The 13,740-nt window shown below is 62.9% G+C and overlaps 1 protein-coding gene across 2 annotated transcripts in view; it reads right to left on the bottom strand.

Annotated features, from left to right (window-relative positions):
- Lama5 (laminin subunit alpha 5) overlaps positions 1 to 13,740 on the bottom strand; it is a 43,025-nt gene that overhangs the window by 12,135 nt on the left and 17,150 nt on the right. For both annotated transcript variants that reach the window (XM_063248067.1, XM_013144569.2), the window contains exons 7-41: positions 13,401 to 13,516; positions 13,183 to 13,301; positions 13,005 to 13,095; positions 12,639 to 12,773; positions 12,478 to 12,537; positions 9,262 to 9,402; positions 9,047 to 9,184; positions 8,822 to 8,956; positions 8,611 to 8,745; positions 8,401 to 8,538; positions 7,974 to 8,026; positions 7,606 to 7,705; positions 7,452 to 7,504; positions 7,264 to 7,369; positions 6,739 to 6,838; positions 6,430 to 6,586; positions 6,181 to 6,319; positions 5,873 to 6,015; positions 5,689 to 5,795; positions 5,401 to 5,554; positions 5,022 to 5,182; positions 4,837 to 4,945; positions 4,412 to 4,509; positions 4,135 to 4,336; positions 3,924 to 4,050; positions 3,407 to 3,546; positions 2,872 to 2,987; positions 2,586 to 2,797; positions 2,057 to 2,261; positions 1,770 to 1,914; positions 1,469 to 1,609; positions 1,226 to 1,390; positions 943 to 1,044; positions 771 to 854; positions 75 to 305 (exon numbers count right to left, since the gene is read on the bottom strand). In XM_063248067.1, the coding sequence (XP_063104137.1) occupies positions 75 to 305; positions 771 to 854; positions 943 to 1,044; positions 1,226 to 1,390; positions 1,469 to 1,609; positions 1,770 to 1,914; positions 2,057 to 2,261; positions 2,586 to 2,797; positions 2,872 to 2,987; positions 3,407 to 3,546; positions 3,924 to 4,050; positions 4,135 to 4,336; positions 4,412 to 4,509; positions 4,837 to 4,945; positions 5,022 to 5,182; positions 5,401 to 5,554; positions 5,689 to 5,795; positions 5,873 to 6,015; positions 6,181 to 6,319; positions 6,430 to 6,586; positions 6,739 to 6,838; positions 7,264 to 7,369; positions 7,452 to 7,504; positions 7,606 to 7,705; positions 7,974 to 8,026; positions 8,401 to 8,538; positions 8,611 to 8,745; positions 8,822 to 8,956; positions 9,047 to 9,184; positions 9,262 to 9,402; positions 12,478 to 12,537; positions 12,639 to 12,773; positions 13,005 to 13,095; positions 13,183 to 13,301; positions 13,401 to 13,516 (4,558 nt within the window). The remainder of the gene's footprint in view (positions 1 to 74; positions 306 to 770; positions 855 to 942; positions 1,045 to 1,225; positions 1,391 to 1,468; positions 1,610 to 1,769; positions 1,915 to 2,056; positions 2,262 to 2,585; positions 2,798 to 2,871; positions 2,988 to 3,406; positions 3,547 to 3,923; positions 4,051 to 4,134; positions 4,337 to 4,411; positions 4,510 to 4,836; positions 4,946 to 5,021; positions 5,183 to 5,400; positions 5,555 to 5,688; positions 5,796 to 5,872; positions 6,016 to 6,180; positions 6,320 to 6,429; positions 6,587 to 6,738; positions 6,839 to 7,263; positions 7,370 to 7,451; positions 7,505 to 7,605; positions 7,706 to 7,973; positions 8,027 to 8,400; positions 8,539 to 8,610; positions 8,746 to 8,821; positions 8,957 to 9,046; positions 9,185 to 9,261; positions 9,403 to 12,477; positions 12,538 to 12,638; positions 12,774 to 13,004; positions 13,096 to 13,182; positions 13,302 to 13,400; positions 13,517 to 13,740) is intronic.

Raw genomic sequence — 13,740 nt, 5'->3', positions numbered from 1 at the left:
GAGGACACACACGGAGAAGGACGGGCACGGCCTCCCAGCCTGGCACCCAGCCTGGCACCCTCCCCCGACCTCACCTGGCATGAGTCCCCACGGTAGTTGGCAGGACACATGCACAACTCCACATTGCTGGCTGGAGGCCCACTGCCCATCTCACTGGCCACCTCCAGTGCCACCCTGTGCAAGGAGACAGACGAGGAGATCTGCGAGAAGAGGGCTCGGATCTGTAGCTGCTCCAGGCCCGCCAGGACCATCATGAGCTCCTCTCGGGACACGGGGTTGTGAGTCTCCACGTGGCGGAAGTTTTCCTGCAAGACCAAAACAGGACCTCAGTGCGGAGGCTGAGGCACACTGGGGTCACTCAAGGGCAAGCCCAGCAGCCCGATGCCTACCTCACACCCTACACCAAAATTAGTTCCTGGCGATAGGAACTTACTTAGATGTAGCCTGGCCTGGTGCACAGGCCTGTAACTCTGCGCCCTAGACTCAATCACCAGTGCCATAAAAATGAAGGCCGCTAAAAAGACCAGGCGGCCAAACAGTCGAAACTCAAACGGAGGATGCTGTGGGGCAGCTCACAGTGGAGGAAGCCAAATGGTCACGGAGCAGCAGGGACTTGCTCTCCTGTCATAGGCCAGGGTGTTTGAACCAGCACAAGGCGAGACAGTGACCAGGCAGGAAGGCCAGCAGTGTCCCTGCGCTGGTGTCCATCACAGACTGGGCACAGCAGTTGGGTCTTCTGCAGTGCCCGAGGCCAGGTCGGCTCCACTCACCTCTACCAGCAGCAGCTGCCCACGGTGGGTATGGCCAGGTGCAGGGTACGCCGGCTCCAGGAATGCGATGCTCATTTGGTTGCCCTGGGGGACACAGGGTGGGTGAGGGCTGGGCCACTGTTCAAGCTGCCACTGCACGTACCCACCCTGCCACGTCTGCCCGCTATGCCACCTGCAGCACCACGTCTGGCCGGCTTTCTGTGGGGATGAAGACGTCTCCACGCTGGGTCTCCGAGTGCAGCTGGTAGCGGAGGGTCCCCCCGTAGGAAGATACCTAGCAGTGCGGCGGCGGGAGGTGACGCTGGACACGGGTGACCATGGCCGCGCTCCTCCCTCGCAGCTTCTGCAGCCTGACAGGCGTGAGCAGCCTCACCGGGTCCTTCTCCATCCCTCCAGCCCCACAGAGCTCCCCGTCCCCCTCCCCTCCAGGCCCCTGGCCCAGCATCCCTGCTCACCCGGTCCCCCAGGTAGGAGGGGGGCGCTTGCCAGTACAGCTCGGGGAAGGAGTCTTCGGCCAGGGTCCGCAGGTCCGCATGCAGCAGCTCCGCCTCCGCCCGGTGCGTGTGGGGCATCACCTGGCGGTCGGCGCTCAACAGGGTCCAACCCTCCATGTCCACGAACTGTGGGCGCACAGGTGGATCACGCATGGGCGGGAGGCGGCGGCCCCTCCTGCCCCGAGGCCCGGGCTACCTCTCTACCTCTCGGCGGGCATGGGCGGAGCTCCTGCAGTTCTCTGTAGCCCCGAAGCAGAAGCATCGGGTGCAGCCCTTGGGGTTAGCAGCGTCCAGGGAGAAGGTCCCAAGGCGGCACTGGTCGCACCTTGGGCCCTGCACATTCTCCTGAGGGGAGATGGGGGGGGGGACAAGGGCCAGTCGGCTGCGTCCCCGGAAGCTAAGCCCTGCCACCCACTTACCCCCAAAAGCTGCCAGGAGGCCCCAGCTACAAAAAGACCTTTCAGCTGAGACCACATGGGATGGGGCAGGCACAGGCGCCCCTCACCTTGCAGTAGCACCGGCCCGTGAGGGGGTCACACACGCCTGGCGCAGTGCCAGCCTCATGGCAGTCACAGGGGTGGCAGCTGGGATAGCCGTGGAAGCCTGGGGCACAGGTGTCACAGCGGCGTCCTGCCACATTGGGTCTGCACCTGCCAGGGAAACACAGACCGGGTGAGCGCCCGGCACAGCCAAACCCATGGGGCCCCCACCTGGACAGTGTCTTCCATGACCTGGGGGCACAGTGGGCTCTGGGCTCGCCTACAGTGCAGGGACCCCTGCCCAGGCGCTCACTTGCACTGGCCGCTGTCCACGTCACAGGTAGGGTCGGTGAGCTCCTGGACACCAGGCCCTGAGCAGTTACACTCCTCACAGCCCACCAGCGGGTGGCAGCCGAAGGTCTGGGGCTGGCACACCAGGCAGTCGGGGGGCACAGTGCGTGGTGGGCAGATACACTGGCCTGTGATCTCGTCACAGAGGCGGGCACCACAGTCGCAGGCTGCGGGGTGGACATTGCTGGTTGACCCCTCCATCCCCTCAGGCCTTACTGCAGGCCTCGAGGAGGTGGTGGGTAACACGGGTCTGGCAGGGTCCACCTCAGCCCCAGCCCCAGCGCCAGCGCGTCTGACATGGAGCCAAGGCTCAGCTGCCAGGGGCTAAAGGGTATCTGTGGGCCCCAGAACTTTCTAGACAAATCTGCAAGGTGGGCACCTAGCACCTAGACTGCCAGCTGTCCCATCAGGCTGTAGCACACTGCTGGCCACTAGGCCGATTGCAGCACACCCCACTCCAGGCAGTCACCCTTGGCCACCCTGGTACTCACGCCTGCAGCTTGGAAAGCCCCAGTAGCCGGTGGCACAGCGGGAGCAGTCGCGGCCGATGACATGGGCCCGGCAGGGACACTGGCCCCCAAAGGGGTCACATGTGGGGCCTGTGGCACCCACCTCGTGGCAGCCACAAGGCAAAGCCCCGTTGTTATAGAAGAGAGACAGTGAGGTAGCGGCGTCTTGGCAGAATGGGGAGGAGCTCCCGGGGCTGCAACACGGGCAGCTGGTAAGGCAAGGCCCCATCCGGCCGCCCCTGCCCCACTCCTGCTGAGCCTAGCCCACCTGATGTGGTAACCGTGGGCAGCACAGTGACTGATAAAGTCATAGGATTTGTCCAGGGGCTCCTCCTGGAGGTAGCTGGAGCTGTAGGCATCCTCGGGGATGACAAGCACATAATCCTAGGGGACAGCGCCTGGTCAGCTTCCCTGGTCACGGCCAGGGGTTATGCAGTGGGGCAGAGCCTTCGGCAGGAATGGGGACAAAGGAAGCACCCACCCCCAGCCAAGGCCAGGGTCCTCGCTGAGGCCACATAGGAAGGAGCCAACTACAGCCACATCTTGGGAGTAAGATGGGTGGCAGCCTCCTGGTGTCACCTCTGCCCAGAGTGCACAGCCTGCCCCCTGCAGGAAGGCACTCTGCCAGCAGGGCAGGGTGAAGGAGCAGCATGGTACCCTGAGAGTCCCCAAGGCAGAAGCTACCCCACTTGGCACCTGGCACAGGGTGCAGCAGCAGGCTGAGGGGGCTCACCCTGAAACTGCCACTGGTATGACAAACAGAACAGCCAGTCCCTGAGTGGGGACACCAGCCCTGGACTCACCAGCCAGAGCCACCGGCCCTCGGGCACACGCACAGTCACCGTGAGCTCACTGTCTGTCACATCCAGCACAGCCTGGCCCTCACACAGCACCAGCGTGCGGCAGCCATAGCCATGTGGGCAGAAGCTGGCATTGGCATGGCCTGGAGCAGGAAAGAGGCAGGCTCAGGACCCTGGCACCGAGCACCCACCCTCCAGCCCCACTGGGCCCAGGACTCTCCAGACCTCAAGCAGATGAGACAGAGAGGGCTGCAGGCACCTGACCTTGCAGCCCCCGAGGTCACACATGAGCACCTGGGGGTGCAGATCCCTGGGCATCTGCACCAAACACGTCACCATGCACGACCGGGACCTGCAAGGAGCACCCTACCACGGGAGACAGGTGTGCAGGAGGCTAACGCCCACAGTGACCCTGAGACAACTAGTTGAGGACCTAGCAGCAGGGCAAGGGTTGTCAGCTGTCACTGGGGTGTGTGTGATCTGCCCATATCATGGGTGACAGCCCCTCCCAGACACTCACCCTGCCAGACACGGCCCCCGTTGATGAGGACCTCCACAGGGAAAGTAGGGTGCGCTGGCTGGTAGCCGTGCAGCAGGAAAGCATAGCGGCCCAGGACAGGCACCTGGGTGGTGAAGACCACAGTGCCCTGCAAGGAAGACGCTGGTGAGTGCAGAGCCTGCCTGGCCCGATCCCCACCCCTCCAGGGACCACAGTCCAGCTGGGCCCTCACCTGGGGGTGGCGCAGCAGAGTGGGCTCCGTGTCAGGGTCCACAGCAGTGGGGGGCCGAGGCTGGGGCCCGGCGGGGGCTGCACCGGGTGTGAGCTCCTGCGAGTGGCTCAGAGGGAGGCTGGGCGGCAGCGGCAAGACCTGGCAGTCCCTGAGGATGATGGGCTGCGGCGGCTTCGGGAAGCGCGAGGGCAGGCAGGAGGCGCTGGGGGAGCACAGCGGTGAGCCTGAGCACCCGCACGGGTGCCCACATACCTCCCTGGCCCAGTGTCTTCGCTACCTGCCAGGCCCGAAGGTGCCGTGGCTGCTGACGCAGCGGACCCGTGGCTCCACAAACTCGGCACTGAACTCCTCTGCGGGCACCAGAGTGACGCCGTGCTGCAGGGCAGGGACAGGACCATGTTGTGCCCAGGCAGGAGAGGAGGCGAAAGCAGAGATGGGGGACTGCACAGCCCAGACCCAGGCCTGCCTCTGTGGCACAGGTCGCAGCTCAGGATGTGGGACCAAGGGGCAGCCCCTGAGGCCCGGCTCCCCACTCATCCCCACTCCCCTGCCACACCCCACCCTTTCTCGGGCTCCCTCAGCTCCCAGGGCCAGGGACCAGTCCAGCTTTTCGCAGACCCCCTACTGCCCCCCTGCTTGGGCCCCACACCTTCCTCACTCCCACGAGTGTGGGAGACCACAACTGTGGCCACACAGCCTCACCAGAAAGAAGTGTGCCTGCTCGGCTGTGAGCCTGACGCTGGCCTCCGAGTCCAGGGAGAAGGTGGCCGTGTGGTGCTGGGCATCCAGGACGGGGCCCCGACACAGGGTGCTGGCGGGGCGGGACGGTCAGTGTCCTGGCAGCCCAGGGCTGACCCATGCGCACCCCAAGCATGCTCCCTGCCCACCTGTAAGGGCAGGGGTGGAGGGTGATCACACCCAGCTGCGGGGGCTGCTGGGGGGTGTGCACAGCCACGCCCACCTCCTGGCGGGCGTCTTCGTTGGCATATTCCACCACCAAAGCATAGTGGCCCGGCCGCGGGACGGTCACCTGGAGCTGGACGTCCACCTGTGGGAGGGCAGGGTGACCAGAAGCCAATAGCCCATCCTCCCTGTCTGCCCAGGGACCACAGAGGACCAAGGGGAAGGCTGGGTGACCTCCTTGACCACAGGTGAAGTCAAGCATGGTGACAGCCACCCTAACCCGGTGAGAAACGCGCATGCGGGCACCACGCGGCCAGCCTGTCCTACATCCATCCCGCCCACCATGGGCCCTTAGACACGCACATCACTGCCCAGACAGGCAGCCAATGGTGGGTGTGAAGGGCTGAGCTGCTCCGTGGGGCAGGGCCGAGGCAGGCTGTTGTCATGGCCACACAGGGCCTCGGGCCCGGCAGCTGAAGGGAAGCCATCCAGGGGAAGGTGGGCATAGAGAAGGCAGCTAGAGGGGACAGAGGCGGAGGTCAGCACTGGATCCCCAGCAGCCATCCCTGGGAGGCTGCCCGAGTGCGGGCCAGGAGGGGTGGGGAAGGTGGGTCCACAGTCTCTGCCCCAGCCCACTGGGTGGCCTCTCACTTCTCCCCAGAGCGTCGGGCAGAGGGGCGGTAGGTGCAGGCCTCGGTCACGCGCAGCTGCAGAAGGGCTGCCTCATAGTAGACGCTGGGCAGCAGAACCACGTAGTCCTGATGGAGACAGGAGTGGGCACTGAGGCTCCTGGCCAGGGGTCTGTGCCCAACCCCCACCTCGGCCCCCACCTCACCAGGAGCACCCCTTCGGCCTCCACGAGCAGGGCCCAGGTGCCAGGGTTCAGCACAAAGGGCTCTCCAAAGCCCCTCTGGGGTACAGTGACGAAGGCAGGCTCCGTGCTGGGCGGGAAGGCCACGGGCTGGCTCTGCTCTGTGCCTGGGGAGGGAGGCTCCAGGCTTGGTACTCGGCCACTGCAGGCTGCAGCGTCCCACCGTGTGGGAGACAGCCTGAGCCCACCACCCCCAAGAGGACCCCCCAGGAGCCAGCTGGGCCAGGAGGGGCAGGGCGTGCGAGGCAGAGTTGGGCCAGCCTTCCACTCACAGTTGGTGCAGGTGGCAAATTTGCTGTCCTCACGCATGGAGACCCGGCCACTCACACTTGTGGGCCCACGGTTGACATAGCGGAAGACCAGCCGGAAGAGGTCGGGGGAGGTTATGTTCAGCCTGGCCACGATCCTGGGCTGCAGTGGACAGGGAACAGGGGGTCATCTTGCCTGGCCACTGCCGGCCCCAGCCCTGTCAAGCACTGCTGCCCCGCTTCCACGTGAGTGGGCAGGGTGGTGCCGCCCACCTGGATGGGCGCCATGTGTGCATAGCCCCGCCAGCTGAAGTTCTCAAACTCCAATGGGTTGAAGCCGAAGCGCACGGCATGGCCCTCGGGCGTGGCTGCTTCCTCCAGCTCCAGCCGCAGATGGTGCAGGTCGGGCAGGTAGTGGTCCTTCACGGGCCTGGCCACACACAGCACAGGTGTCAGCAGGGCAGGCCCTGGCTCTGTGAGGCCGCCTGGATCCCCAGGGACAGCTGGTGGCCCCACATGGGCCCCGTGGTAAGGGACACAAGGGAGCCTGGGATAGGCTGCCTCCCACTCCCTGGCACCCACTCGCTGCAGGTAGGACCCTGGGTGTTGGGGCGGCATCGGCAGGCGCCCGTCCTTGGGTCGCAGCCCTGGCCCAGTGCACCGCCGACGTCACACCGGCAGCCTGCAGTAGAAGAAAGGGGTGGAGGTCAGATACTGCGCAGCCCCTGCCTGCTTCAAGGCTCTGCCCAGCTCGGCTCTGCTGGCCCAGCGGCAACCCCTCCCCTCACCCACTCTCCCAGGGAAAAAGCCAGCTCTCATCCATCAGGAGGGGCCTTGGGGCTCTCCGGATCCCAGGCTGAGGACGGGGCATGGTCTTCATGGGGATGGCCCAGTGGTATCCACCAGGGCTATGGCACAGGCTGTGGGATGGAGCTGAGGTCCACGCCCTGGCAACACTCTGGCTTCCACCCCAGCATGGGCCTGGCTTGGTCCAGGCCCAATCCCAGAGCCTTACTGTACTGTGGACCCCCTGGCGTCCCTAACCCATCTGTCCCTCCTGCGGTCTCAGTGTCCCTGACATGGCCTAAGAGAGCAGGGGCCACTTACTGTGGCAGCCAAAGTAGTCAGCCTGATCCAGCCCGAAGAAGCCTTCCTTGCATGCTGCGCAGCTCAGGCCACACACATGGGGCTTGCAGAAGCACTGGCCACTGCCCTGGGGCCATGAGAGAAAGTGGGACCAGGCAGGGGCATAAACCCACCCACCCGGCAGCCAGAACCTCGGACTGCAGACTCACTGGCTGGCACTCGGACACTCCGCCCAGCGTGCCCCGGGGATCACAGCTGCAGCCTGGGGAAGAGCAGAGCAGGCCTGAGAGCGGCTGAGGACAGGAGCACGGACCTGGGCTCCCCTTCCACGACAGTATCCCCACTTCCTCCAGGCAGACTCACGAGTGCAGCCCTCAGGGTTGCTGGGGCTGAGTCCCCAGAAGCCAGGTTTACAGCGGTCACAGCTCGGACCCTCCACGTGAGCCCGGCACACACAGGGGCCCTGTGCCTCGGGAGGATGACGGCAGTTACAGGGAGCCCTGCCCTCCCCCACATACCCTGCACCCTGGAGCCCTGACAAAGGACTGACCCTGCCCTGTGTCCGGCAGTCACCTGGAACAGGGGCAAAGGACCAGCAGAAAGACCAGATTGGTCCGAGGTTGCCATGGCAGCTGAGCTGCAGGCAGGAAGCCAAGGCCTCTCCAGACTGGGACTTTTGTTCAAGCCTAGGTGTCCCACCCGTCCCCACACATGGGCAGACCTGGGCTCACCTCGGGGAGGGTAGGATTGGCTGGGGCCAGGCCAGCAGGGTGACAGGAGCCAGCTATGGAGAGATAAGCAAGCTGGCCATCCCCTGACGACTAACCCCTGAGGCCAACAACTTCCCAGGCCTGACCAAAGCCCACAACCCTGCAGGAGCCTTTGTGCACAATTCCTACAATGATGATCAGAGGCTTGGACCCTCCCACTACACAGCACATGCCTGTACACACACACACACACACACACACACACACACACACACACACACACACACACGGCACATGCACACATGCACAGGCACCGGTCCACACGTCGGGGACACAAATGCACACTGAAGCTGCGTGAGCACAGCAGGGGCATGATGAGCATCTTCTACAACCCAGGGATGCATGCAACATCTGGAACACGGCTCTGCCTGCCCACTTGCCCACTCACCTTCACAGGAGGGAAAGTTGTAGGCACCAGGTACACACATGTCACACCGCAACCCTGTCACACGGGGCCGGCAGCTGCACTGTCCCGTCCGGGGGTCACAGGCCGAGTTCAGGGAGCCGTCCGTGGAGCAGTGGCAGGCTGTGGATTAGAGCCGGGTGTGAGCACGATCGTGGACTCACACCGTCCCCCATCTTCCTCCCAGACACTCACGGGTGCAGGCGGGGAAGCCATGGAAGCCAGGGCTGCACTCCTGGCAGGCAGCACCCGCATAGCCAGGTCGGCAGAGGCACGAGCCACCCACTCCACAGAACTGCTCCAGAGCTCCCCGGGGGTCACAGGTACAGGCTGCAAGGCCACAGTGGGGTCAAGTCTAAGCCTGTGTAGGTGGCCCAGTCCCTTCCTGCCTCAGCCGTTGCCTCACCCTGGCAGTTGGGGTAACCGTGGTGGCCAGGGCGGCAGTGGTCACAGTAGGGGCCATCAAATCCAGGCCGGCATGGACAGCGGCCAGCTTCATCACAACCTTCAGGCAGGGTCCCCACAGGGCTGCATCCACACACTGCAGGCAGATGCATCTAGGAGTCTAGGCCCAGGCAGGCTACACCCCAAGGGTCCCCCGCCCATACCCACTTGGAGAGACATCACTCACACTGGCACAGAGGGAAACGGAAGTAGCCGGGGGCACAGCGATCGCAGGCAGCCCCCTCAAAGCCTATGCGACACCTGCACTGGCCGGAATCAGGGTCACAGAGTCCGTCGGCCACCCCGGGACTGGTGCACTGGCATGCTGCAGGGAAAGGGAGCTGCTGAGGGCAGCCCAGGGCCACTGGCAGCCAGGGGGCCAGGAAGCAGGGCTACACTCACGCTGGCAGCTCGGTCCGTAGAACCCAGGGGCACAGAGCTCGCAGTGGGCACCCTGGAAGTTGGGTTTGCATACGCATCGGCCAACCCTCGGGTCCTTGCGGCAGGAGTTGCCCTGGGTCCCACCGGCGCTGCAGTCGCAATCTGGGTGGGAGGGGGAGGGCAGGGGAGGCTCAGAGACGAAGACCGCAGCCTTCTGCACAGCCTGGGGTGCTTACGCTTCTTCACCCCAGGAACGAGGACTCCCGGAAGGGAAGAGGCCGCTGGGAAAACCACCAAGCAGAGCAACCAGCACAACTGCAAACCCAGAACTCGGTGTTCATACGCAAATCCAAGTTTACGACAGCCAGGGACACAGGAAAACCATAAAAACAGAATCATAACAAGCGAAGCAGAAACTTCTAGTTTCTTTATAAACAACCATGAGCGTTGGGAAGAAGGAAGAAAAGGCATGCTAACCATCGTAACTGCACAGGAAGGCAGGGTCGGGATGTGCTCAGCGTTTGTTACTGAGCGAAGCAGCAAGGCGACACCCAGTCCAGAGCCAGAACTCGCCGACCCACGAGAGGAGCGGGCTCCCCACGGCAGCAGCGGCAGCAGCAGCAACACACAGGCCAGCGCGGCAGGGACATGCGCTGCCGCCCGGGCCAAAGCCAGGAGTGAAAATGTTTAGGTAGAAAAGTAGACAACGGCGGTAATCCCAGCACCCTGGAGCTGAGGCAGGAGTTTGAGACCAGCCTGGGCTATAAAGTGAGCTCAAGGCCAGCCTGAACCGCATAGCGAGACCCTTTCTCAAAAAGACGGAAGGAAGGAAGGAAGGAAGGAAGGAAGGAAGGAAGGAAGGAAAGAAAGAAAGAAAGAAAGAAAGAAAGAAAGAAAGAAAGAAAAAAGATAAAAGGGCAGGTACAGCCCAGCAAGAGCGTGGCCAGATGACAGGTAGCTCAGGCAGTGAGTCCTGGCCTAAGATAAAAACCCAAGGGTTTGGGGTTGGCACAGGAAACCCAGCGGAAGGGACTCCAGCACTAACGCCACATTCACAGCGACTGGTCCTTGTGCCTGGTGCCTGTACTTGGGCCCCGCCTGTGCCCAACCCCCTGGGCAAGCTACACTCTGGAAACATTAGTAGATTTACAAATCTTGATTCAATCAGATCAACAGAGAAGAGAGAGAAAAAAATAGACAATAGATGAAAGGAAATTTAAAAGCTGTAATAGAACGTCGTGTATAGCTTTTACTAACAGGCATTTAAACACCCAAATGAAACCAGCAGTTTGCTAACAAAAATATGACTAACTGAAAGACGTAAGACAGATGAGGCAGGACATGATCAGCTACCGTGAGCACAGAAGGCAGCACCTTAACCGAAGATCTGGGCATCAGGACGAGCTGGCTCCAGCAGCTCCATGGAATGGAAGCTGTTTTTGTTCACGCCGGAGCCACGCTGTCTGGCTGTGCCGTACCGGCCCCAAGTTCCCAGGCTTACTCAGCCTCCTGCTCCGGCACAGCCGGAGTCGCAGGCCTGCACCGCTGCGCTTGGCAGGTCTTTCTCCCTGCAAAGCCATTTTATTCATAGATAGATGGAAAAGAAAAGGAGGAGGAGGAGGAGGAAGAGAACAGCTACGACAAAATTTTAAAGTACATCCATTGGGGGTAACAATGGTACACACATTTCAGCTCTGACTTTTAATGCGGACGATTCTTGTGACTTTTTGAAAGGATCCGCAGAGCAGAAACGCAAGGGTTGTTTCCCAAGAACACACACAAACTTAACACGGCCAAGCCAGACTCCCTCGTGAATGCAGACATGAGGAAAGACATCATGTTCTGTGCTGGGCTCACGTGAGGGAGGCCTTAGTGTAAGTCTCTGAACCATAAGAACATTCGAAGTGGGGACCTGAGCACTAGTGCTTGCCAGGGTCCTGCAGGGTAAGAACCTTCAACAGTTTACATCGGGGTTGGTAAATGACAGCCCAAGGGCTCTGCCACCTGCTTTGGCAAATGAAGATATTTGGGAGGCAGCCGGCCCACTCCTTCCCAGGCATCTGCAGAGGCAGAGCTGACAGCCATCGGAGACCATGTGGCCCCCAGTCTAGGACATGTGCTTACCTCCCGGCCCCCTAGCAAAGTTCACAGCCCCTTGGTTTATGCTGTTGATGACCCGTAAGAAAGAAAACCACCCAGAAGCAGCCCTGGTTCCAAATGTACCAAAGTCAGAGAAGCCAAGAACAGCACTGACAGAATCACCTAAAAATGTGAGAATCTGGCCTGAAAACCAGTCCCTAAAAAACACAAAGGAAAGTCAGGCTGCGGGAAGGACCCCACACAACGTGTAGAAAGGGCTAATGGGACTGAGGGAAGAGCCTGGCCCAGCTCGAGTCCACAGCAGGATCCACCTGACAGGCGAAGGTGACCGGGCCCGACAGGCTGGCCAGGAGCCAGACCCCAGGCAGGCCCAGCCCCGGAAGACAGCAGACGCGATCAAGTGTCAGGCGAGAGACACAAGACGGGGAGGGCGTCTGTGCACGGGGCGGAGGAAGCTCTGCCAGCCAAGCGCACAGGAACGAGACGGCACCACGGCCCACGCTGCTGCCCGCTGACACGAGCTGGCGCTCAGAGAGCAGCTGGGCACTCGGCAGCCACGACCGAAACGACATGCACATCTGGAGACCCAACACCGCCTACGGGACCGGCCGCTGCCCATCCCAGCATCGCTGGAGGAGGAGGCGCACACCTGTCACCCCAGCCCTTGGAGGCCGAGGCAGGCCAGCCGGGCCACGTAGAGACTTCAAGGCCTGCCTGAACTCGACAGTGAGCCCCTATCTCAAAGGACGAAAAAACAAAAGAAATCAAGAGGGGGTGCGCAAGGGGAGGGGGAGCGGAGGAGAGAAAGAATGAAAACAGAGCAGAACCTGAGTGCGGGAAGCCCTAGCAGAGGGAGGTCGTGCCTGCCTGCTGCCTGCTGGGGGGGGGGGGCCTGGGGGGGGGCCTGGGGGGGGGGGAGAGGGGGGACCCTGGCCAGAGGAGGTAGCCTCGCTCAGTCATGTGCAGGGGACATTGCCGGGCGGGGTCACCTGCAAGCTGCTGAGCTAACTTCTGCTCCAACTCCATGCTGATCTATCTTTTTAAGGTTTTCCGTGCAACTGTGCATCAAAACGAAGTCCCCAAAAGTGACTACAAGGCAATCTGCCCTTTCGACAGGGCTCGGGCCATGACACTTACGCACGATCTGCCCGGCCGGCAGCACCTGCTCCCTGGAGTCATTGTGGGCGGACGGCAGTGCTGCAGAGAGAACACCCATCGACCGGGTTAGCTTGGCCGCCCTCTGGGCCCAGCGTGGGTGCCCCCCTCCGCAGGGCACCCCTGCCCCAGCTAAGCCTCACGGGAGCACTGTGGGAAGACCACGAAGCCCTCAGCACAGGCGTCACACCGCTCCCCAGTGAAGTTGGGCCGGCAGTAGCAGCGGCCAGTCAGGTCCTCGCACGTCCCGTCGGTGAAGGCCGACTCGCAGCTGCAGCCTGGCAGGGCAGGTCCACAGTCCCTGAGACCCCAGGCCCGGTGCCAGCAGGCCCCGCAGCGCTGGCTCGAGGGTGCAGCAGCCTCTGCCTCCCTCGTATGGGCAGGGGGCTGAGAATGCTGGCCAGGCCTCCCACAGCCACAGGGCCCGCTACCCACCCTGGGCCCTGGGCAGGCTCTGTGCCGCCCCCTCCCAGTGCAGGACCCCTGCCCACCCAGGCTGGGCCACTCACGGAGGCAGGCATGCGGCGAGTCGAGAGGCTGGTCCGGGGAGCGGTAGAAGCCCGGCAGGCAGCGCTCACAGTTGATGCCGGTGGTGTGGTGCTGCGAAAGGGGAGGTGGAGGCCCTGAGTCCAGGCCCACCCGCCGCCCCATGCCAGCCCCCATGCTGCCCTCCCTCTGGCAGCCCACCTGGCAATCGATGCAAACCCCCCCGCCCTGGTACACATTGTCCTGGTTCTGGCTGGCATTACGCCGGTCCACCTCGGGGTCGTAGTAACAGTCGTGGGCATGGCCATGGCAGTTACAGGCTAAAGGGAAGAGGACACAGGGGTCAGCACATCCTCCAAGACACATCCCATGACCAGGGGGCCCACAGCAGGGCACGTGAGTGGGCACAGGGGACTCACACTGGCACTCGTTGGCGCTGTCAGTGGTAGCTGGCTTCCACGGCTGCTGGTTGAAGCCAGGGCAGCAGCGGTCACAGGAGCCCCCGCAGGTGTTGTGCTGGCAGGCACACTGCAGCCTGTGGGCGACACATGGGCACCAAGGTGCTCAGACACCCCTGGAGACGCAGCACTGGCCCTGGTGGACAGGTCGTTGGCCCCCACTCTGGAGGGGCTGCGGTCCCCCTTGGCTACTGCGGGCCTGCTATGCGGGCACAGATCCCCTGTCCTCAGTTTCCTCAGCTGTCCTTGCCTGGACCCACTGCCGCCCACCCCATAGCTCCGCAGAGCTGCCCTGGTCACA

This window comes from Cavia porcellus, unplaced genomic scaffold, assembly GCF_034190915.1.
Source record: "Cavia porcellus strain 051 isolate PalLab524CR breed Dunkin Hartley unplaced genomic scaffold, mCavPor4.1 scaffold_5, whole genome shotgun sequence".
In the NCBI taxonomy this organism is placed as follows: Eukaryota; Metazoa; Chordata; class Mammalia; order Rodentia; family Caviidae; genus Cavia; species Cavia porcellus.
This window is presented reverse-complemented; position numbering and strand designations above follow the sequence as displayed.